This window comes from Scomber japonicus, chromosome 13 (assembly GCF_027409825.1).
Source record: "Scomber japonicus isolate fScoJap1 chromosome 13, fScoJap1.pri, whole genome shotgun sequence".
Taxonomy (NCBI): domain Eukaryota; kingdom Metazoa; phylum Chordata; class Actinopteri; order Scombriformes; family Scombridae; genus Scomber; species Scomber japonicus.
The window spans coordinates 9,764,494-9,788,904 of record NC_070590.1 but is presented as its reverse complement, the minus strand read 5'-3'; the positions used below and the strand labels follow the sequence as shown (position 1 = coordinate 9,788,904).

General features: G+C 39.2%; 1 protein-coding gene across 1 annotated transcript in view; it reads left to right on the top strand.

Annotated features, from left to right (window-relative positions):
* Nucleotides 1-24,411, top strand: part of dpysl3 (dihydropyrimidinase like 3) — a 36,001-nt gene that overhangs the window by 5,580 nt on the left and 6,010 nt on the right. The window contains exons 2-11 of the mRNA XM_053331400.1: nt 12,060-12,148; nt 13,377-13,561; nt 15,116-15,280; nt 15,869-15,930; nt 16,631-16,711; nt 17,948-18,016; nt 19,176-19,296; nt 21,526-21,682; nt 22,347-22,488; nt 23,273-23,443. Of these exons, the coding sequence (XP_053187375.1) occupies nt 12,060-12,148; nt 13,377-13,561; nt 15,116-15,280; nt 15,869-15,930; nt 16,631-16,711; nt 17,948-18,016; nt 19,176-19,296; nt 21,526-21,682; nt 22,347-22,488; nt 23,273-23,443 (1,242 nt within the window). The remainder of the gene's footprint in view (nt 1-12,059; nt 12,149-13,376; nt 13,562-15,115; nt 15,281-15,868; nt 15,931-16,630; nt 16,712-17,947; nt 18,017-19,175; nt 19,297-21,525; nt 21,683-22,346; nt 22,489-23,272; nt 23,444-24,411) is intronic.

Sequence of the window (24,411 nt, the reverse complement as noted above, 5' to 3'; positions counted from 1 at the left end):
GGAGGGAGTGGAGAAAACTGGTGGAGTGGAGGGGGATTCACTTTAGGTCCAAACAATAGAGACACATGGCTGGGTGGGGACATGCAGAGAGAGGGAGAGTGTCTTTCCCTCTGTGTGTGGGTGTGTGTGTGTGCGTGGGTGTGTGTGTGTGCGTGGGTGGGTGGGGGGTAGACATGTGGGGTGTGCAATGTGGTGGACAGGCTCTGTGACAGCTGCTACTTCATCCCCCCCCCCCCTCCTCTGTGCTCAGAAAAACAAAATACCAAAAATCTGTAGGTAATAATTTTTAAAGATTTACACTTGGATGTAATTTGTCTACATAATGTTTTAATTTAAACTAAATGTTTGATGCTGAATGTATCCAGGATCACATGTACGCCTAATTAGACTTTCATGAATTTAGAAAATAAGTTGTTTAAAATGGCTTAAATTACTTAAATTTGATGATGTAAGCACTTGCAAATGACAAGGTCATAGAAAATGTAAACTATAGGCCTGCTTTCATTCATTATGTTTTACAGTGTTTTTTTCATGAAACTCTTTACAACTTTAGACTACTTAGTCAGTAAGTTAATTTTATAAATAGCCCCTCAGAATAAATGTCAGTACCTAATTTTTACAAGAAGAATTACAACAATTAATTTAATGATGGCAATTTCTATCAAGCAGGGATTAGAGGGAGTGTCATACCTTCCATCCTAATCAATCAATGAATGAGTAAATCAATCAGTCATGCTGGCTCTATGACTTGATATTGTGAATTAAATATGAGGCAATAAAAATCTGATATGTCAACAATGACTACGACATATCTGATATATGTTGTGTATGTGCAAAGAAAAATCTGTGACACCCTAGTTATGCAGACAACTGGTTGATGGCTGGGGGCTGCAGTCTGGCTCAGCAGCTGCTCCACTGCGCCCTCCGGTGGAAAGATTGCGACGCTGTTTCTTTCCAATTGAGCCTATTGAGGGAGGGGCCGGTCGGCTGACTGGACCATTGACGCTCCTATAACAGTCTGCGAGGCACTTACACATCGCACTGACAGAGGGGCGACCATTCCCTGAAGCTCTCATCCAGAAGAGGGCCGCTGCAGCATCCGTAAAGAGGGAATACCGTTTATTAAATCTTGTTTGAAAGGTGGAATCGAACGAAAAATGTCTTATCAAGGAAAAAAGAACATCCCAAAGATCACAGTGAGTAAAAAAAAGGGTTATTTACGCTTCATTGGCTGTGGGAACTCTTACGCCTGCTTTTGCAAATCACTGCATTATCAGTGTTATACGCTGGCTCTGCTGTGGATCCTTAACGTGCACCAGCAGGGATTGTAATTCTTAGGTCTATTGTGAGACTTCATCCTGCAGGAAGCCGCTGGAAAAAATACGCACGATGAAATGGCATGACATAGTGACAGACAGGCAGGGAGATAAGGCGTTTTCTTAAAGGTGTCCTGCATCTTCTTTGTTGAGGCGAACCATGCATGTGACGAGCCGGCTCGCCCATATAATAAGCACTGTAGTGTTTCTGCTGTCTGGTGTGCATATCTGTCAGTTTATGCTGACAAGATCTTTACTTACTGATAGATTTTAAATGATCTCTCATAGAAAATTATTATAATATTGCATCCATGTGCATTAGAGACAATGAATTGCCCCTGCAGTTTCCCTGTATTATTATAAAAAAAAAAAAAAAGATGTTTTCCACAATGAAAACATATTTTAACCATTTTGACAAGAATCTTCCCAGCCCTTTCTTTTTTATGGAGATTATTTCAGGCCTAATTGATCACTCTGATGGCAGCCTATTGAAAACCGATGTTAATCCCCAATTCAGTGAGCTTTTGGTGCCATTTTGATGCACAGTGTTTTAGTGACATTACTACAACCTTATCACATTTTCCTGGGGCTCTTCAAATATTTGCAGAAAAGTAAGTATGGCGTAAAATAATTCACTATTCTTGCACATGACCTCAATATTTCCACAGAAAGTTTTATTCTTTTTACTGTTAAAAATGAAACCTGTCTCCTGCAGACATGGGCCACTGCACTGTTCGTGTTGCAGGCTGGTGCAGAGGAGAGTGAGAGGAGGAAAGGAGGGGGGTGGGGGGGTGGGGGGAATACACGCCCATTTGTGATGAGCTGTGATAAGCCGGCCTTGTGAAGGGGTGCCTCTATTTCTGCATCACAAGAAGGAGAAAGACTGAGACTCTGTTAAAGGTTGAATTCGGGGCAGGCTGGTGTTACACTATGAGCCAGCTGGGTCTTGGTGTGTGTTACAATTGCAGAAAAACTAGCAGCCCACTGCCTCTCCCTGTCTCCCTCTCGCTCTCCATATGTGTGTGTGTGAGTCTGAAATGCCTGCCAGTTTTCATTGTTGCAGCTCAGCCTGCAGTCAGGGGTGTGTTGCTCGGCTGTGGGAGACACAGCCTTTGTCTCGTCTCCTCAGTTGCTATTACACCACAGGGGTGAAGACCATGGTAGCTTTGGCCTGTATCATGTATTCTGTGTCTGTATTCTGGGTCTCTTAATGACATTATTTTTTAAAGTAGGGCATGTCTTTATAATATGCTAAAGTGGGGCAAGATTTTCCAATGCATGTTTCACAGTCATTATTGGGATGGAAATTTTAATTTAACAATCCCCTTTTTCCTTTCTTCGCCTGCTTTTATGGTAGATTTTTGGGGGGTTTGACCTAAGGAAGCTATTATTTTATGTGTCAAATAGCACCCATCCCCCCAGGCAAAATGAATAAGTGGTGCATGATCTGAGAGCACTAGACTCACCAAGATACAATCTTTCACTTTCTGGTAGTTTGATACTGAGGCAAAAAAAATTGTCTTGGAAAAACTAGTAACACGGGTGACAAACTCGTTAATCATTGAGATTTTATCCCTGGTTAATGCGGTGAGGCCTTTGCCTACTTGTGGTTGTGGCAAGTGTGTTTTAGGGCGTTTTCAAACCGAATAAGCAGATAAATTGGTAATCTTGCTATGTTTTCCCCTTGGTTTGCTTTCTTTTCACACAGGTATAAATTCAAGCTAACCTAAATGCATCCCTAAAAGCCAAGTGAAAACTGCTCACTCTGCTCTTTGGTTAGATGTGCCTTTGGTGAAAATGTAAACATAGGAAGGAGGTCCTGAAGCAATTCCTGACTGTTCAAATATCAATCAAGGCAAGGCAGTCCAGTGTTCCAGGTCATTCATTCTCTGGCTAGATGCTGGAAACTGATGATTTCACTCATCTGCATCAAAGTATTCAAAGCACTCTTGGCTGAAGGAGCCATTTACCTTAATCTTGCAGAGTATGCTTTGTAGTTGGGTCATATCGAGGTCAATCCATTCATAATTCAATTGTGACCATGACAAGACCATTTCCTCAGTTAAGATCTGATCTGTTCAAACCAATTGTAACAAATAGAAAATGAACAACAGCCTATTTCAACCAGACTAAAAAAATGCTGGTTCGAAAATGGCCTTAATTATACTGGTCTGAGTTCTGTTTGAAATTATACATGTATCAACCACTGGGGGCGGCAAATATACCATCAATGGCTACTCAGAAATACTGCAGAAGTATGCACACAGAACACAGTCAACAGTGTTATTAGTGATACTGAACTTATGATTTAATTACAACAGCACAGATTATTCACGTTCGGTCTGTACATGAATATTTTCCTGTATTTAAATCCAATGCGGGTGGGGCGGACTCCACCTGTAATAATGAAAACTACTATGTACAGAAGCAATTACAGACTGCAGATCTCATGAATTATAAATGAATGGAATGAAAACTCTATTTCTGTATTTTGACACACCCACCATCATCAGGCATAATGGCGGTAATGTGGAAATGGGCTGATACTCTCATCAGAATATCATTAATTTATATGTTCTTAGCATCAAATGTTCACTGCCTGTTGGGTTAAAAGTGGTCTTCAACAAGTTCTTACTTTGAGAATGCACATATAGAAAGGTGCAAACCAGCATGAGTTTCAGTGCACCCAAAAGTCCATCCAAATTTAAACACGTGACCCAACTCTTCTCCAGTTCGTCATGTTTTGTTCATTAAGTGTTTTTGCCACTTTTGCCTTCATCAGGATGGAATATCAAAAAAAATTAAAGTGATTTTGAAAAGTCAGCATCTTGCAACATTAACACTAGGCCAGTCTTTTTGCAGGAGTTGACAAATAATTCTCCATGAAGTGCTTCTGCAATAAAATCTTGTGTAAAAACATATACTGACATACAAGGACGTTAAATGCTGTATTTATAACAATCCTCCTCTTCCCAAGAGGACATATACTGGGAAGAGGAGGATTGTAATAAATACAGTATTTAAGGTCCTTGTGTGTAAGTATGTGTCTTTCTCTTTCCTACTGTATATCCATGCATGTCCACTCTATTCCAGCTGCTTCCTTACATCAGCTCTCTGCCAGAGTGGCTCTGTCATATTTCTAGGTGTGGTTCTTCCCTTCCCTCATACTCGTCCACAGCAGCCTCAGTGTTCTTCCAGGCTGGTACATGTCTTTAGTAATCCCCTCCAGCTGGAATGAGCATCTGCGGGCATGACACAGGGCCGGCAGACAGCGGCTCTGCCCGGGAAATTAAACCCGTTCCCCTGTTGACACACCACAAAACAGAGCTGTGCCACACCAGACTGTGCCATTGCCACGCAGGCTGTAGCGTAGTGGGCTTGAATGCAAACAAAACACCCTGTGGCCACCCAGATGTTGCTGTGCGACTCACCATGGCAACCAGCATACAGTTGTGATGACAGAAAAATACAACCCCTGTTTGGTTTCTTATGTGGGGATATAGATCGACAGACTTATATACGCAGTCATTCTCACTTACAAACACTCTTTAAACCTGCCTTTTACTTTTGCCATCATGGTTTTAAATGTTTACGCTACTCCAGTGTATCACAAGATCAACATTCCAGACAAGCAGGATCTCTCTATGATCATGGTTGGCAGGAGTCTCCACAATTAATTTAGATTGATAAGCCTCATTGTTTTCATTTTCCAGAATGTGAAAAAAAAATCCAGTGCAGTTTTGGGTGAAGAGTAAATATTTTGGTTCGCTAGGCAACAAGGCTGAAGCAGAGGCACTGGTGCACATTCAGGATGACTTCCCTCTTCCATTGGTTCCTGCCCGCCTCCCTGCTGCTCTCTCCACCCACACAAAGGTCTCTGTCACATCAAATGGAGGTCTCCTCTAATATCCTCTCAGCCTCTTTGGCCTGTTTTGTAGCAATGGGGTTTTCCAGGACCATTCCTATTTAAGCAGAGAGGAGTGGCTATTAGAAATTTTCACCCCTAGTTTATGAACGCTTCTCCCTCCAGTCTGGTGGAAGTGGAAAAAAGTTGTCACTGGATATGAGCGTAGTAGTACAAGAACAACATCCTGCCGTCTATTTTTGATTACTGCTGGCTTGTGTAACAGAAAATGACAGTTTCCTGTGCAGTGAGAGCTGCTTTATTTTTGGTGCTTTGTTTTTTTTTTCAGTGTTGAATGACAAATTATTTTCCCCACCTGAACTTTTATTTTGCTTTGCTGTCAGAAATGTATCAAATGAACTTGTCAGAACTAGAAGTAAGATGCAGTTGAGGCAGGAAAGAAAGTTTAATGATTTTTTTGGAAATACTTTCAACCTCGAAATGTATCAAAAGAGCCAGAACACACAGTTGTATAAACCCTACTGATTTCTTATGTTGTAAATTGGGACAGACTTTTAAAATAGCTTTGTAGTCGACCTCAGACAGTTGTGATCCTGCATGATGTTTGCGTTAAAGCTAATCCTCCTCCAACTGTTCTAATTTGTCGACTCAAGGACAGTTGATAAAATCCTGACCTCTGTGACTTACAGCAGATCCTAATCCTCTATTCTTTAGCCAGCACAGTTTTACCCAGTTTCACATGCACACACATAAGCAAGTACACATATGGAGATGAATATGAGTAAGAAACATTTGTCACACTAGGAGTCATAATCACTCCTGCTAACAGTTAATTGTTGGCATTGTTTCTAAGCAAACACAGTCACAGTCAAAGTTTAGTATCTGTTATCCATAAAACAATCCAAGAAGCTCACAAAAACCAGTGATGACCTTTCAAGCTGTCAGCATTTATTTTCTTTGTTTCCATCACTCAGGGTGTAACCCAACTGAAAGAGTTTGTGACTGGACTTCATTGACACTTTTATATAGATATACAGAATTTGACTGTTGTTTTGCTTTTATAGGCTAGTAACAGCTAAGCCTGCTGCCTACTAATCTGAGCATTAATTTAACAGGACACTAACATGTTCCATTAACATTCTGTGAGAGTGCCACAGTTCATTATTGTTAATGACTGTGTGCAGCTCATCCAGTCAGATTTTTTCCCCTTCCAAAAACTGGATGCTATAACAGTGAGTGACAACCAAGGACATGGTCAGTGACCCTGGAAGGTCAGAGCACATCAGGATCAACATTATCATTGATGTCTGTGTTGGTGAATGCTCTAACCCAAGATCAAATCATGCATGTAAACAAATTAAAAAAAATAATTATGTTATCAAGTCTCTTTGGATTAGAGGTGATGAAAATGGGTGTGATTCAAACCTGTGATGTGTCATTGATTGTCATGTAGTATTTTGACATTGGATTAACAGAATAAATTTCACTCTGTTGTGTTTTCTTGTACATTTGGGCAGCCCTTTTAGACAGACAGGCTCTTTATCTTGGTTGTACTTTTACATGCTATCTCTCACCACTGTACAATATCTGCTTATTCTGGGACAATATCTGCTTATTCTGGGAAACCAAAAAAATTAAAAAAGCCTGGAAGTATGTCCCATTCACTGATTTTTACCGTAGGGGCAGACATGAAGAAAAACACTGGGCAAGAATCAACTGATATCGATGGCCATTATGGTGGAGGCTGAGGTGGAGAAAGCAAGTAGCAAGTCTTCAGTATCTGTGGTCAGATCATATGTTCACCACAACATGTGTGAAAACAGGCGAACAAAGTCATAACAAAGAAGTGATTGCATTGTAATAACAGTGCAGTAAGGCTGTATTATGCGGTCATTGTTCTTGTTTCTCTTCAAGGTTTGTCAGATAAAAGCATGTCATTAGTCACACATCACTAATATGTTCATCATATTTACCTGAATCCACCATCTTGAAGCAATAGTGGTCATACAGTCCCATCTCAGAGTCAGGACTCGGCCATGTAAATACCACTACACCCACAGAATGCCTTTCTGCAGTCTTTGCAAATTAAAAGAAGGCCAATCCAAAGCCAGAGTCAAGAAAGATGTGCCTTAGTGAAAATTGAGAGAGTATTATGTGTTCTGTGGTATTTTTTTAATTATGTGGATGGTGCTGTCTTGTTAATGTTCGAACAAATGGTTAATTTATTTCCATAAACACATTATAGCATGGACACTGCAGTAGTTTAACTCCAGTAGTGTTACTGTGGTACTGTCAAAGGAGTTTGTGTTTTGTTAATTTGGAAGAAAACTGTTATAATAATGTGAAATTGCAAAACTTTAGGACAATCAGGTGGTAGGACTGAGCAGGGAGCCCACATATGATATCCCCACCTACTGCACAGTAAAATAAAATGTTGCCTTACGTCATATTCCACTTTTTTCCCTTTTTTTTAATAGTCAAAAAATGCAGATATGCTGACAAATCCCTTAATAAATTCTGAAACACAAACAGTCTTTTGGAACACAATGACTACATAACTGTGGCAACATTTGGAAACATCATGCTGTCACTTGATATATTTTCTATGAAATGTTGAAGTGTAACATATTGCTGTTTGTGGTCAAATGACATGAGAGCTGGCAAACATGACAATTGAGGCTGTTTGTCATAGATTCCAGTAAAAGCCACAATGGATGTTGTGTCTGCATTTAAATTTATGAAAGGCAGTCTGAGAGGTTTAATGAAAAAACTCCTGTGTCAGATTGTGTGTCTTTGAAAAGGCCTGACAGTTTGGTTACCCATATTGCTTTGCCAAACACGACTTAGATTTAAGTTTCTGTATGTGTGCCTAAAATTTGTTGAAATTCAAATGATCTGTACGGTTATATTTTTGATGTTGACGTTAAGAATTTTAACACATTTTATGTCACTGGCAGATGCACCAACTGAGGAAATTGTGTGCTGTGTGTTGCTGGGTTGTAATGGAAATGGAAAACCATTGATTTTTAAATGGTTGTGGTCTCGCATGCTGTTATATGGTATTGGTTATTTGCTGGTGGGGAGAGTGAGCAGCCAGAGACAAATATGAGAGTGCGTGCGAGAGAGAGAGACAGAGAGAGAGAGAGAGAGAGAGAGAGACTGTTTTAAAGCACTGCAGTGTTGTAAATCAGGTTAAACCTCACCTCATCTGATCCAATTGATGAGAACAGGTTTGTATTGCTGAGTTAAACTCTATTATTATTCTATAAGGGCTGGAACTGATAATTATTATTAATATCTAATTGTTTTTTTATGAATGAAGAAATTATTTAGTCTATAAAATTTCAAAATATTAAAAAAGTAAAATGCTTGTGTCTTTAAATTGCTTGCTTTGTCCGACCAACTGTCAAAAAGCCAGTGTCTTTGAGTTTACAATGATAAAAAACAGAGGAAAAACAGCACATTTTCACACTTTTAAATTAATAATTCACTTAATTAATTGATAATCTTAACAGTAATTTTTTTGTACTTAAACTCCACTGTTTGGTCGTGCAGTATTGTCATTTTAAGCTGAGTGAATTGTAGAAGTTTGGGATTGATTTCATTTCATCTATTTGTTCATAAGGCACATTAGTTATATTTCTGTAAAGGTGTCAGTGTTAGCAAGCTGGCTAATTTTCAGTTGCAGTCCTTTGGCAAGATGTTCTGAAACCAGTGAAGTGGTGGTTAGAAATTATAGACAGAAGACAACAAGATGTCATAAAAACAATAGCAAGAAAATACGTATTCTCAAGACAGTCCACAAGCCATGCAGAGCAATGGGAAACAGCAAAACAGTACAATAATACCGCAGTAATAGCCACTATTTGATAGATGTAGCAATGCAAATCTATCATTTTTTCTTTTTTTGCTTATTTCACATTGCCTGCAAAACAATTCAGTGTACGATGATAGAAATTGAGAAAATCAGCACATCCTTAAATCTGGAAATCTGGAACCAGTGAATGTTGGCTGAATGTTTTTTCTTGATAAATGAGTGAAAATGTATTATGTTAAAAGTTGACAATTCACATTCTGCTGATTTATTAATCAAGTAATCAATGAATTGTGTCATCATATACTATGTTATTCAGTTACAGGTAATGCTGGTTGTTAATGGATTTGAAGGGTCTGGGTCTTTTTATTCATATCAGAACTGGAATCATTGGTATTCTTGTTAAAGAGGTTATCAGAGTTATGAATATATGAGCTATGTCTTCAAGTTCATAATCAGACACAGCACGGATGATGAAGCAGTGGAACAGTGTTCTGCTTTGGAAGGAATTGTGTCTGAGCTAAGTAGCGACAGTTTTAGGGCAGCATGCTCTACAGTATGATGTATGCTGGTGCTGTTCCAGCCACTGATGACTGTGTGCTGTAATGTGTTCAGGGTGTGGTTGCCTGGAAAGGATCTGGACTCTGCTTCACACTACTCCATCACCATCAAACACGAAGACACAAGAATACACACATTGCATGTGTTTGGAGCTCAGCAGATATTGGACTTGTGCTATTTGAGATGCAAAACTCTATTAGGTTTTTTTTTCCTTTTTTGCTGAGGTGTGAAGGGGTGGCTGCAGTTCATCTAAATGATGAAACACTGGGTCCACAGCCAGGGTTGTAAATCATTGCACATATGTGCTGATAGGAGATAATGCAAGTTTGTCTCCCCTTGGAGGGCTGGGAGTCTGAGCTTTTTACAAGGTGTGAATTTGAAACCAAGGCTATGCTTGTTCTGGGTGCAATATAATATATGTATTCCATAAATGTAGTTATGTTATAAACGTGGGCCTAAATAGTAGGACTTCTGTACCAGAACGATGCATGGTTTACTTCTCCCACATGGAAGTTGCATACTGTTTGTGACATTTAAATGGCCTGAATCCCAAAAGCATTTAACTTATAATGCCACAATATAACAGAACATTGTAACAAACCTTGATTACCAAAATTGTTACTTCAAGAAACTAATCATCTATAGCAAATGGTTATAGTTATAAATGGTGGAAAAGAAGCTTTAAAGAATCCCATCCAATCCTGTGCTGCACATGAGCATGTTTATTGGACGTTACTAGGGCTGCAACCAATGATTATTTTCATCATTACTCAATCATTTGGTGCATGAAATAAAACTGAAAAAAATTCCCAGAGCCCAAAGTGAAAACAGTCCATAACACAAAGAAAGAATATAAAACAAAGAAAAACATTATTTGTCATTTGAAAAGCTGGAAATAGAAAATGTTTAGTATTCTTACTGTGACCAATCAATTAAATGCCATCTTAAACCGTTTGCCCATCTCACCCAATCAACCCACCAACAAGTCCCCTCTATCCACCCAGTTTGACAGCCAGTTGCTCACTCAACCAGCTCTCCAACAAGTCAGCAAAACCAGGCGCCCAGTCTCCTTTCTAGTCTCTCTCCCTGCAGTCAGCCTGTCGCCATGACAACAGCCTGCTAGAGTCAGTCCATGGCGCAGTGGCAGCAGCAGATTTTATGTCTGACTGTGTTGCGTCATGGCAACGCCCAGATCAGACCACATTATGGGATGGGAAGTTGAAGGCTTCTCAGATGTGCTTCATTTGCACCAAAATAGGATGCATGCACTTCATTTGGTTATAAGAATCATTATTTCCCCATTTAGAATATAAAAATACTCCCTCATGAAATGATCAGTAATCAGCATTTGCGATTGTAGAGAGTCTGTTGGGCAAAATGGTTTATGAAGAAAATAACATCCACGGTTAATTTTGTTACATAACAATATCAGGATAAACATGGTTAAGATGTTAATCTATGATCAGTCCTCAAAAGCTGCTTCCAGCAGCAAACTGTCAGCCGCCCAACATGATTGGTTCAGGTCATTTTAAAGGACACCATGCTGAATACAGGCTTCAATGAATTTTATGTTTTTCTCTACTTAGGATGATTTCATTGTCCCTGGGTTGTATGATATAATTTATTGTTTTTAATTGCACTTGTGTTTTTATTGTGTGCATTTCCCTCTTCCTTTATAAAGAAAAAGGATCCACAGATAAAGTTTTACTATGATTATTATTAATTAATAGGTTTTCCTTAACCTAAATTTACAGTAATAGTCATAATTTTGTGATTAAAATGCTTCATACTGAATATTATTTGAGCCCCATAGTCAAAGAAGGGGGCTCACATGAACCTATATTCAAATAACAGAAATTTAAACCTGAAAGATTTGTTATAGCAACAAGCTGCAGGTCTATATTTAGCATATGAAGATTTTCTTTTACATGTATGAGTTGGATGTTGGCATACACAGGTATGCATTTTTTCTATACTCCAATTGTTCTAGGGTGAACTTTTTTATCTCATCTCCTGTCTATTGGTGCTACACAGTGGGCAGAATGAGCATTAGAGCAGTGCTAGTAACTTATACTATTTTTGATGGACGTTTGTCCATGAAATTGAGAAAATCCATCCTAAACCTCTGCAAAAACAAAGGACAACAGTGAGAGCTGTGTAGACAGACCCACAGGGTGGTCCATAGCTAAACTGTGTGTGGTGTGTTGACATAGGACAAGACTGATGAACATGCTCTGTCTCTTCCCTGCCATGAATTAATGAAAGAGACATTGTTCATCTTTTTGGGTGGAAAATTATGGATATAATCTAACCACAGTACAGATAGATAGATAAGCTTTGGGCGGTTCTAAATATAGAACAGATTGGATTTGGCATGGTAGATATTCATCCAGCTGAGCTTTTCTTGACAGTGTTTCAAGCCAAACTGGTTCTTTGTTTAGCAAATTGTAATAGTTTCTCTTTTCTGCCCCCCCTTCCTTCTTCTTATCTTTTTTCTATACAGAGCGACAGGCTTCTGATCAAAGGTGGGCGGATTGTGAATGATGATCAGTCCTTCCATGCTGATATCTACATGGAGGATGGCGTCATTAAGTAAGTTCTCCACTGTCCACATTTCTAAACCGCTCTCATCCATTGCTTTTTGCTTTCATCCCTCCACTCACAGGCTCATCATCCATTTACTGTCTTTCATCAAGTTCATTCATCTCGTATTTAATTGAATCTTTCTTATGAGAATGCAGATTGCTGTTATAGAAATTTGAAGTGGAATACAGTTTTTCATGGCAGACTGCGAAATGTTGAGAGATATATTCTGATCTCTCTATCAAACGGTTGGTCAGGTGTATTTGTGCAAAGGTTAAAGAAAAATGTTGCTTCAAGTGCAAATATTGCTTTCTCAGTCAACCCCAACTAAATAAAACAGTCCATTATCTCTTCCTCAAGAATCAAGTTTAAGGAAACGTAAAGTTTTACAATTAATGAATGAACTCCAGCTGATCAATCAAGCACATAGTGTCCTATTTGTCCAAATGAAGAATGAAATGGGACTTTTTTCTGTTGGTCACTTACACCATAGTTGGGTGATAACAACCACTCTTGTCCCAATTTTCTGCGCTAGTGAGAGCATGTCCCTGCCCAATTAGATGAGGCCAGGGTAGATTGGGTGAATTCCTCTGTCTGTCCTCTCTCTCACTCTTCCCCCCATGTCCTGCTCTCACTTGATTTTCCAGTTACAGGCCTTTTGTCCGCATTGCCCCTCAGTAAGGCAGCACAGAGAGTAGTACCCAGGGGAAGCCTGGTGTTGCATAATAAACATCCAAATGCCATTAGGCTGCTGGCAAACTCACAGAGACACTGGCTTCTGCCTGCCTGTGTGTCTGTCTGGCTTATGTCCTTTATAAAGTCTGGACAGTAGAGTTTTTTTTTTAACAGGAGTGAAATGTTGATGTGTTGACATGGTGACAATGTGCTTCTTTAAGCTTGGCTGACTTTGATTTGATGTGAGTTTAAAGTGAAGAACTTTTTCTTTTGAAGTTTGGTTTCTATTATACTAGAGCTTTTGTACCACAAAAGCTATGACACAGATACAAATAGGATTTTTTTTTACTATCAGTTCATTCTTAGTCATAGTAGTTGAATGAGTAATTTTCTGTGAATGGACTTTAAGCTAATCAATTAATCAACTAATTGTTTCTACTCAAATCATACCAATATCATATTCATTGAAAGATAGGGTTGACAACGAAATCCCTGTTGTCAATACATCTTTAGTAGAAATAGTTCATACTGCCTGTCTAATGACAGCATGTGCCCTCAACAGGCAGATCGGCGACAACCTGATCGTGCCCGGTGGGGTGAAGACCATCGAGGCCAATGGGAAGATGGTGATCCCCGGTGGCATTGACATCCACACCCACTTCCAGATGCCGTACCGTGGAACAACAACCGTGGATGACTTTGCTCAGGGATCAAAGGCTGCTCTTGCTGGGGGCACCACCATGATCGGTAAGGGCTAAAAGTGTAGGCAAAGCTTATTTTAGCAAAAAAAAAGGGGATAAAAAGGAAAGGAAGGATGGACAAGACCCCAACAAAGGAAAACAGAAAGGGAAAGAAGCGATTTTGGTGTGTTTTGGGCAACCCTCCAAAACAGGACTATATGAAAGACTCAGTGTTTGGGGGGGGTTGGGGTTGGGGAAAGGGGGGCAAAGAGTGAAAGATTGCTCCCACAGAAATAGAGCAGCAGTGTGTCTGTGTACAGTAAAGGTTTGTATGTGTGTGTTTTTGTGCTTAATGCCGCTCTGAGACCAGACGCTGTCACAGCCAACAGCTGGTAGATACCAAAGTCTAATTAATACCATTAACGTCTTTTGAGCTCACTGTTACTCTGCTGCTTGTGTGCCAATGTGGCTCAGTGTTCAAACACACACATTCACTAACAGGCGTGCTACTGTAGTAAGCTCTATTCATGAGCTCCATTCATAGAGGGATTATATTCCAATGGGTAATGAGTGAGAGAGAAAGTGAAAAAGTATACTGTAGTTTGTATCTGCCTGTGTGTCTGCCTGTGTGAATTGTATACTGTATGTCTGTATCTTTCTATGCTAACAGATGTTATGTTTGTGTTACAGCAAACAAAAAAGTGGTTTAGATGGTTGGCATTGTAAAGAGCAATGTCTTTCTATGTGATCGCCATTGCCAGCTCTATCCTATTAACATGCAAAGCTTAAGCAGATTGGGTCATCTTTAATGAGATAAAGAAGCTAGTCAGGTGGCAAGCCAGCAGGCAGCCTTATTTTATCAGAGCTGAGTAAGAAGGGGCCGGATATTCTGTGCATGGTGATACTGTTGTGTACAGTGAGGATTTACTATGTCAACAAATAATTTCAGTGAAAGATACTGTCTCCATTTTACAGGCATGCACACAGGATGCACTCTTTGTTCTCAGATTTACACAGAAAATCATGGAAATGAATACGTCAGAGCCCATGTCTATATTACATTTGTAATTTTAATGTGCATGTGTTATTGAAAGATATGTTTCAGCAGAGAGGTTTGCTTTTGTGGGGATATTCTAACTTAAATTCCAGCTCTTTCAGTCAGTATTTCCAATATTATGTTTCTTTACTCTTTCCAAATCCCATTATGAAAATTCCACTGCTTTTTGGTTCTAGTTTCAAAGCTATGAGATTGATTGTAATAAAAACATAAAAGTTTGACAACATCCACTGCTGAAGTGGCCCCACATTTTTCAAAGACACCCACACCCAGACAAACTTGTACAAATGCGCTGTGACATCTGACAAGGTTGGTCCCCACTGGCTGAGCTCTGCAAAAACACAGACAGACAGCTGATTATGCAAGATAAAATACACAGGGAAGTAGAAAGTACAAACACCAGAAGACAAATTCTGTCATCACCCTGTCTTCATCTCCCCATGGGTCACCGTCCCCACCCGGCTCTGTCTCTTCTCCTTAAACACTTTTCTCCCTCCGAACTTTCATTATCTACTCAATCCTTCATCCCTCTCTCCTCTCTTGTTTATCGTTCATCTCCTTCAGTGGACCACGTGATCCCAGAGGCAGGCAGCAGCCTGATGGAGGCCTATGACCAGTGGAGGCAGTGGGCTGATGAGAAGACCTGTTGTGACTACTCCCTCAATGTGGATATCACCCACTGGAATGACAGCGTAAAGCAGGAGGTGGATAACCTCATCAAGGATAAAGGTAGGCGGTGACGTTCTTTCTAATGGAAGAATGAAGTATGGTTTTCTAAACAGAAAAGTACTTTTCTAAAGAAATATTTTTTTAAAAAGCCATTTGGTATAGGGTTAGGATTAGTATGTTAGTGTGTAGTTTGTTAAAACATAAAGTAGTTGGGGTTTTTCGGATAGAGGTAAAATGGTGAATCAGAGATCAGAGGGAGCAATAAATACAGCATTATTGTTATCCTTATCTTTATTGTTTTTCAAGTACTGTACTTGTAGTAGATAAAAATAAGTAGCTCAAAATCACAAGTGATTTCAACCTACAGTAGTCAAAAATCAATACAAATTTGAATGTAGTTTCCTTGGTGCTGTAAAATGTAACTACAGAATCACTTGCTGTAGTTGAAAGAGAGACAAACTATAATGGATTAACAAAAAACATGTTTTCTGGCAGGCAAATAAGCAAATCTCCTTCCTAAAAATCTGATAATGTTGGAAAATTAGACTCAAATTACATATAAAGACTACATTTTGGTTATTTGCCCTTTTAGGGGGACATAAGTAGCATTTACAAGTTTTCTTCCTAATGTTGTCCTTGTTTTTACAGGAGTGAACTCTTTCCAGGTCTACATGGCTTACAAGGACTACTACCAAATGAGCAACAGTGAGGTAAAATAACTTTCATGTGGTGCACACTGGGATAAAAAACCTCAAACATGTAGCTACAGAGTTGAGTTTATCTTGATTTCACTAAATGAATCACTGCTGAACTGCTGTTAAACTGGATTGTTAATAAGTACAAACATATGGCAATAGCTTAGCGATGATTCAGTGTTTAAAAAAAGTGATGAAATTATGACCTTCAGTTGGTGTTCACCAGAACCCTAACTTTAAGTATAGTTACAGAAAAGCATTTGTCTTTTTTAGCTCTTGACATACCTTGCCCTTATGTAACTTGTTGTCTGTGATCCATAGCAAGAGTTCATAAGTCCTAGCAGAAAATGTGTAAGTGCAGATGGTGTAAGAGAGGGCTCTGTTTTTCATGCAGCTGTAGCTAATTCGGTTGGTCAAAGGAGCACATGAGGCAACTGAAATAGTCCAGCTTGAAAAACTGATGTCATGCAGCTTGCTGAGTTACTGCGGTGCAGCAACCTAACAACTACTGCAGCTCATCCCACATGAGTTTAACCATTTCTGGAGACCACACACAATAATTGCAGTGTGTCGTAGTAGACATCACGTTAATTGTGGGCTTCTTTTAAATTGTGGCTCAAGGGTGACCCCTAGGATGAAAACCAAGTGTCTCATTCTTATGTAAACTTCTAGGCAAGACTGAAAATGTAATTTCAGTGTTCTTTTTTTCATCCAGCTCTATGAGATCTTTACCTTCTTGGCAGAGAGGGGAGGCATCGCCCAGGTCCATGCTGAGAATGGCGAGATCATCGCTGAGGTAAAAATAACGATAATAAACTGACAGATTCTACTCTTAAACATTTTCTTCTCTTCTTTCCTCTTTCTTTCCTAGTCTGTCTTTAATTACATGTGTCATGTGTGATCTGTTTTAACTTTTACAGTGAGTTATTTCAGTTTATTTCACCTTTATAGCTGAGCCCTATCACAGTGCATCTTCACATACTTACAGACTAAACACACTGTCACTGATGAGAGGGAGAATGAATTTCCTGTAGGACACTAATGTGTGGGTGTAGTTTATACAGGGCTTTGCCGCATTGTGGACAAATGAAAGTGAATGATTCGTAATAGTTGGGTGGATTAAGAGGGTTGGTATTAGTCAGAGTTCCAGACCATGCCTGGATCCTGTCACTGTGTGTAGGACTTTGAGGGAGTCTGATTTCCATTATCTTTTAAACCAAAAATGTCTAAATTCCTAGATTGTGTCATGACCTGAATTTACTTAAAAGCTACTGAGATAGAGAGGCCTTAGATTTGCTTATGATAAATGCTGTTAGTGCTGGTATGGAGGACATGTTGTTGCAAGCTACATGTTGTGACAACCACCATGGATAAGTGCTTAATCTGCTGCAACAAAGTGTCTTGAGCTGCAGTTTCCCTAATGGCCACTAGATGCTTACTTTAGGAAACCTCAGACTTCGAACCTCAGTTTCTCCCTAGAAGCACAAGGAACAGTACATTTTCCCTACATAGGTCAAGTCTTAATAGTGATTTTGTGTGTTTTAACAGTAATTTTAAAAATAATGAACTATCAAGGATATATTGAGTTAGATTTGAGTCCAACCAAAAAAGTGGATTAACTTTTGTAGCAAACTACACAGGGATCTACTACCAGAGTGACTTGCCAGCAAACCAAACTAGCTGAAATTATGAGAAGTGAGTGTACATGTATACAAAGACCCTCTACCTCCTATAGATTCCCACGGTCGTCTGTGTGTGGCCGGACACAGCTGGATAAAACTGCTGCTCACATCCTTACACACTCCTCACACAGGCGGAAAGAAGCAGAAGTAGAACATCATTTTGGAGTGTGACCAAAACTTCACATGAGCATTCACACCTGGTCAACTTTCCAGTTTCATTTTAACAAAAAATGGAATTCACTATTTGGATTTTTGTCTGTGGTTGTGTGTGTATGCTTATATTGTGTGTCTGCATGTATCTATGAGTAAGCAGCTGTTTACAGAGTACTTGTTGTGTGTTTGTTCAACAGGAGCAGGCCCGTATGCTGCAGATGGGTATCACTGGACCAGAGGGACATGTGCTGAGCAGACCAGAAGAGGTAAAACACACACTCTACAAATATACACTAATTATATAATAACATACAATAATGATGTTTGTATAAAGAGAGATATGTGCAAATATGATTGTTTTTGTGCTTGTGTTTATTTAATTTTTTAGAAATAATGTCTATTAAAGTCTTCCTCTTTCAGTGAATGTCAGCTCAGTGTTGGCATGTGTAACATAAATGTGCTGCCAGTGTGGTTAGCTTTCCATCTCATGAGAAAAAATTAAGAAAATGTACAAGCAGCTTTTTGAAATTTAAGCATTGCCACACATACACAGGGTCATATTGTTGTTGTTCCTGAACTTGTTTTCACACACACATTGTTCCTGTTACACACATGTGGTTTCAGACACATTAGAGACATTGGGTGAAAATCCTCTGGTTCCCCCAATTGTTACTGCTCATGATTTTTTCAACAAACAGCAAAATGAAAGCCATGCTCCCAACTTGTCTGCCTTTAGCCTGACTGGGATTTTTCACTCTCTGGTGTATTGGAGTGAAGCCAGTCTCACAATGTCTTATAGTCAAGCAGCTAAGTGGAGTCTTAAGAATCAAAAGATTGGTAACATGATTTAATTGAGCAGAGGCCAATTTGGATTAGTGTTTTCTTTATCGGAGTCCAGTGTCCTGTGGTTGTAATTTATTACTTATTGGACCCAGGCTGAGCTTGTGGTCTAGAACACAATAACCAGCTGAAGTGTTTATATCACCTTGCAAACTACAAAACACATGTGGGAGACAGTTGTCACATATGGAGTTTGGCTTTCTACTTGCAATTTTATTTTTACCAGTTCTTTGTGGAAGTTATTTGTTTGTTTGTTTGCTCACTGAATCTTAAAAACTAGCATCCAGGAATTTAACAGTGATCACAATTACAGTAAATGACAGGTGCCAGCATTTGCTTCTGGTCTCATTAAATTTTCTTTTAACCACCCTGACTAAACGTAGCATAATAAATCCCTTACCACTGGTTTACGATGTTAAAATTATAAGCTTCCACTTCTTGTTTTGGTTAAAAATGAATTATTCAAATAATGCAGCTCCAAAAATACATAATTTTCCTGCGGTCAATATATTTGAAGTTTATTTGAGAAACTCCTAATGGGAAAAACATTTCCAAGTCAACCACAATGTCCTGTCCCCTCTCTAGCTAGAGGCAGAGGCGGTGTTTCGTGCCATCACCATCGCCAGCCAAACCAACTGTCCTCTCTACGTGACCCGAGTCATGAGCAAGAGTGCTGCCGACATCATCTCACTGGCAAGGAAGAAAGGTAAAGACCAGCATTTAGACTTAACCGCTAAATGCAGAAGATTGTAAACCACGTGTTGCTTCCAATGGTTCAGTTTTGTGAAATTGAAATGGTATGTTGTACACTCCAACAACAATCACAGGTTGTAGGGGAGAGCTGGTATGAAAGTAACATGGGACACTGTCACACAAATGCTCTTTCAAAAAGCTTGATCTTATGAATGCTGGAAATGTAAGAGTTCTATGGTTACCTTCCTACGCATTGTGTTGGGCTCTTCTGCTGGTTTCGGACATGAGTGGTTGGGGAAATTGAAGAGTGGTTGGACCAGCCATTGCCGAGCTTGCCATGTTTTTGCCTTCTTGGCGACAAATCTGTTCTACTAGCTGCTGGACCTACAAAAGCACAATTTGGGTTAGCCATTGAAGGTTAAGGAGCTGGAAAATTATAAGCAAACAGTGTTATATGGACTGGATCGAACTCATGACCATTACTGCCTCATGTGAGATAATGCTCGCTAAAATGAAATGGGGGTTGTTTTAGATGTATTAATGGTGGGGACAACTAGATAGCAATATGTAATAGAAACCTTGATGTATTTGACGTGGGGAGCTGCTCTGGCCTATTCTCAGGTAGTGCTGTTGCGTTTGGGTAGTCTGTGTTTGGGTACTTTGTTACTACCTACTGAAGACTAGCACATGGAAATGAATGCTTTGTTCTGTGATGCAGCACAATGTTTGAGGGAAAAAAAAGACAGAAACAAGGACATTGTCAAACATCTTAAATAAAGACAAGAACAACATAAACATTTCAAGTTTATGTCATTGCGTTACTTTTTACCCAGCCATGTGTTACGTTCAGTTACTGACAGGGTTAAAAGTAACAATGTGCAACGTCCATTCAAAGTCGAATTATACAAAAGTTTTTCCACCTTTAACAAAACAGCACCTGATATTGACAGAACACGAGAGTTGCTGATCACAACACACATTAGTTTCTCTCTGTCACTTTATCTTTTAAGAAGACATTTATCTGAAAAGTACTACTTTCAGCATTACCAGAAGGAAATTGGATCAAATGGAGTGCATTTTTATCTTTAAAAGAATAGCTACTGTATTAGTTTAGATATGCTAATTGACTTGAGATCATAGGGTTTATCTCATTTCAGAGTTTTGTGGAGCATGCAGTGATTTAGTGCATTGTGAATGATGAGTAGAGCACAAGCAATCTTTGACATGATGTCACACATATGTGACATATTCCACTTTACATTATTCTTTACAGCATTTTCATGTATTTCTAATTGACATGTTGGTACTCAGTATAAAGATACAAGACTTTAAAATAATGTATAATCTGGCAAAAGCACCACATTTCAATATTAAATTGAAAAATGACTGCTTTAGAAACTGGCTGCAATCTTTTCCTCTCTAAAAATGTCTTCTGTAATTCAGCTCTCCTCATTTTTTGCTGTGTTTCTGTCTCATTTCTGAGATGTTAGGAATGCACAAACCAGTATCACTTCACCTACATGTATGCCCTTATAAGATCATTTTCCCTCTTCCCTTAAGCTGCATATGTTCATCAGCTTTGTCATTTGGGTCTTTTCTGTGGTCCAGCTTTCACACTGACGATTCCTCAAAGTCCAATAGCTGAGGTGAAACAAAGGGCTCCTTGGCTTTGATGGACTGTAAAATATACATTTTTTGAGAGTGGAAGGGGAAAATGGGGGAGGGCAGAGAAGCAGGATATGTTTTTGGATGTCTTTGATTGAAGCACCAGATAAGGTTTTAACCTGCAGACCTCAGATGGCCTCTTTATTTCAGTCACACAATCCCATTAGGGACCTTTATGAGCCTGACACCTTCACTTGGATCTATTCCAAAACTCTTAAACCAGGAAACACATGAAAGAGTGAGGTGTGAGAGTAGAGTGGCATGAAGAGACACCACAGCAGACGCTTGTTAGTGACATGAATCACATCCTGGTCCATCACACATGGAAGAACAGGCTAAACTGCAGTTGAGCCAAAAAAGACATTTCTATATTGTCAACGGTTATATTTGGATTTTCAGAGATTAGGCATGGTTCCTCTCTTTCAAACACTTGAATTGCCAAAGCTTTTAGTGAGACTAAACTGTTGATAAATGAATCAGGCTTGATTTATTGAAAGTAATGATTTTGAGAATGCCAAGAAACACTGAAATTAATCAGTTTGATGGTATTTTTTTAAAACTAATATTTCTTCCTCAGGAAATGTTGTGTTTGGGGAGCCAATCACAGCCAGCCTGGGGACTGATGGGACACATTATTGGAGCAAGAATTGGGCCAAGGCAGCTTCTTTTGTAACATCACCTCCTCTCAGCCCTGATCCAACCACTCCAGACTACCTGAACACACTGCTGTCCAGGTACTTATCAAAGTGCCTCTTGATAGTTAGGTTGTTACTACCCTTGGCTGAACCATAGTGGTTCCACGTCATGCATTTATATCATGTAACATAAGTATTTCACATCATATCATATCATCTGTTATTACTATTGCGAAAAATGATGACATAATACTAAGCAAAACAAGACAGAGTACACTTAAGCAGGATAGTCACTGATCTCATACTCTTTCACACATACATTTCTATCCAAATTACACACAGATTTTCAGTGAACTTCATTTAAAGACCCACTTGGATGTGCACTAGCAGGTATCTGCAAGTACGATAGACATATAGAAATAACAAGATTAGATACCAACAAGATCCATCCAATCAATGCATTAAACTGAAGCTTTGAGTTGCTTTCCTCATTTAAATCAGCAGTTGTTATACAATGGGTGGACTTTGTCTGGTAAGTGAGTTAGAATGTCATCTGGAAACTGGAAACATTAGTAACGGTTTGAACTTCAAGAATAAACTTTGGCACAAGGCATATATCAGTTGCTCCCATTCCTTGTTCTGTTTTGGTGTGGCTCTCATGCTTAAGTAAATAAACATCTTTCCTTGTGATTACACTACACAGAGTTTGTCGTACTGTTATAATTCCATCTAAATCTCATATCTCCATGTCTCTATCTCCCAGTGGAGACCTGAGTGTGACTGGCAGCGCTCACTGCACCTTCAGCGTGGCCCAGAAGGCCATTGGCAAGGACGACTTCACTCAGATCCCAGAGGGTGTCAACGGGGTGGAGGAGAGGATGTCCCTCATCTGGGATAAAGCTGTGGTGAGGACTATGTTTTTTTTAAATCCATTTTTAAACATTGGAAGGCATACAGGGACAAAATTCACTTTCTATTCACAGATTCAGTTTCTACCCATTTCTCTTAAGGCAAATTATCATTTTTCTAAGCTTTCTAGGCTTTTTTTAAAAACTCCTTTCTGCAGTGTCTCTTCTGTTCTGTGAGTTTCAGTCTGTGTTGTTTGCTCTGTAGTTGAAACCACATCTTGTTTTGTTTTATAAGGCTATGTTCTTACTCTCTGTCTCTGTTCTCTCATCTGGCATTTGCTAGTTTGCCTACATTGCTCAGCTATTGCCCTATTTCCCTCCCTCTCTCCAGCTTTATTTTACTATCATGTTGTCTCTGTCTTGCTTTATACTTGCCTTTTCTATCTCAATGTTTGTCCTTTCCTTCACCCGGTGATGGAGCACACTGCCCTAATTTTTTCCCTCATTCATTGTCGTTATCACTGCATCAAAGTACAACTAACAGCCTTGCAGCTTTAGACTGCTGTGGAACACTGTGCTACCTCTAAAATGTGGATGAATTTTAAAAAGTAAAACTGAATGTAAGTCCTTTAGAGATGCTGGCTATTGCTATCTAAATGTTTTCAGCTAGAGCTACATACAGTACCAGTCAAAAGCTTCAAGACACCTTTCAATTCACTTGAATGAGAAAGGGAAGAAAGTGAGTAAGCCGGGTGAAAAGGTTAACATTGTGACATCTAGTAACCAATCATCCTTTCTGACAAATGCTTATTTTTAACACTTGGCTTGTTTTCTTTTCTAGACTACAGGTAAAATGGACGAGAACATGTTCGTGGCGGTGACCAGCACCAATGCAGCTAAGATCCTGAACCTGTACCCACGTAAGGGTCGGATCGCTGTTGGCTCCGATGCTGACCTGGTCATCTGGGACACAGACTCTATCAGCACCATCACTGCAAAGACACACAACTCGGTACATACACAGTATAAACTACTGAAACTATTACTACTACTAGATGCTATATCATTTCACAGCTTCTCAAACAATAGAACTTGCTTGCTGGTGTTGGCATTATCAATACCTTTTTTGTGCAGTTGATCTATGTTTTGCTAAAAATAAGAAATGAGTTGAAAAACAACATGAGGTGGAGGAAAAAAGGGAGAAATATAAACGTGCTTTTGAAAGAGGTCAGATTTTTTAGAGAAAGAGTAAAGCAGAATGCAAGATATGAGATAAGAACAGTGTCTATGTCTGTGTGTGTATGTGTGCAAGATAGAGAGAGAAAAAAGATACAAAGAGAGGGTCAGGGAGAGAGGGAGCACATTTTTGACCAGCTTCCAAAGAGCTCTCAGTTCCTCTGAAAGGAAATGAGGTCTCAGTGGATGTTCACTACTAATGCGACTTGCACCGTATTCACCACATGACCAGCTCTCAGTGTAAATTTGAGGCTCACTAAATCCAAAAACCTTCAGCAAGGACGGAAATACTGATTTGGAATAATATGGATTATTCAAATACACAGGATTATCCAAATACAAAATAAAACCATTCTGTATATGTTAGTGACATAAACAACATTTTCCTAAATGCCCTGTACAGTCCAACTAAAGATAACCAACAATCAAGTGGTATCTCCTTCCTCTATATCATGCAATATCATATTCACATATTATCCAAAATATTCTTAAACTATGTCATTCATTGCACAGGATTAAGTTACAATAAGGACTAATATTTCAAATACTTTAACAAACCTCAGAGATTTGGGACATCTGTACACATTTCTTGTTTGAAAACAACTCATAAGTGGAAAATAGCTTTAGTCAAAGACTTCAGATTTCATAGAAAACATTGCACTTAACATGCAATCTTAATCAAAATTGGTAGTGTTGCGTGACCTCAGTTTACTCCACCCTCCTCTTTTGCAATACACTTTGCTC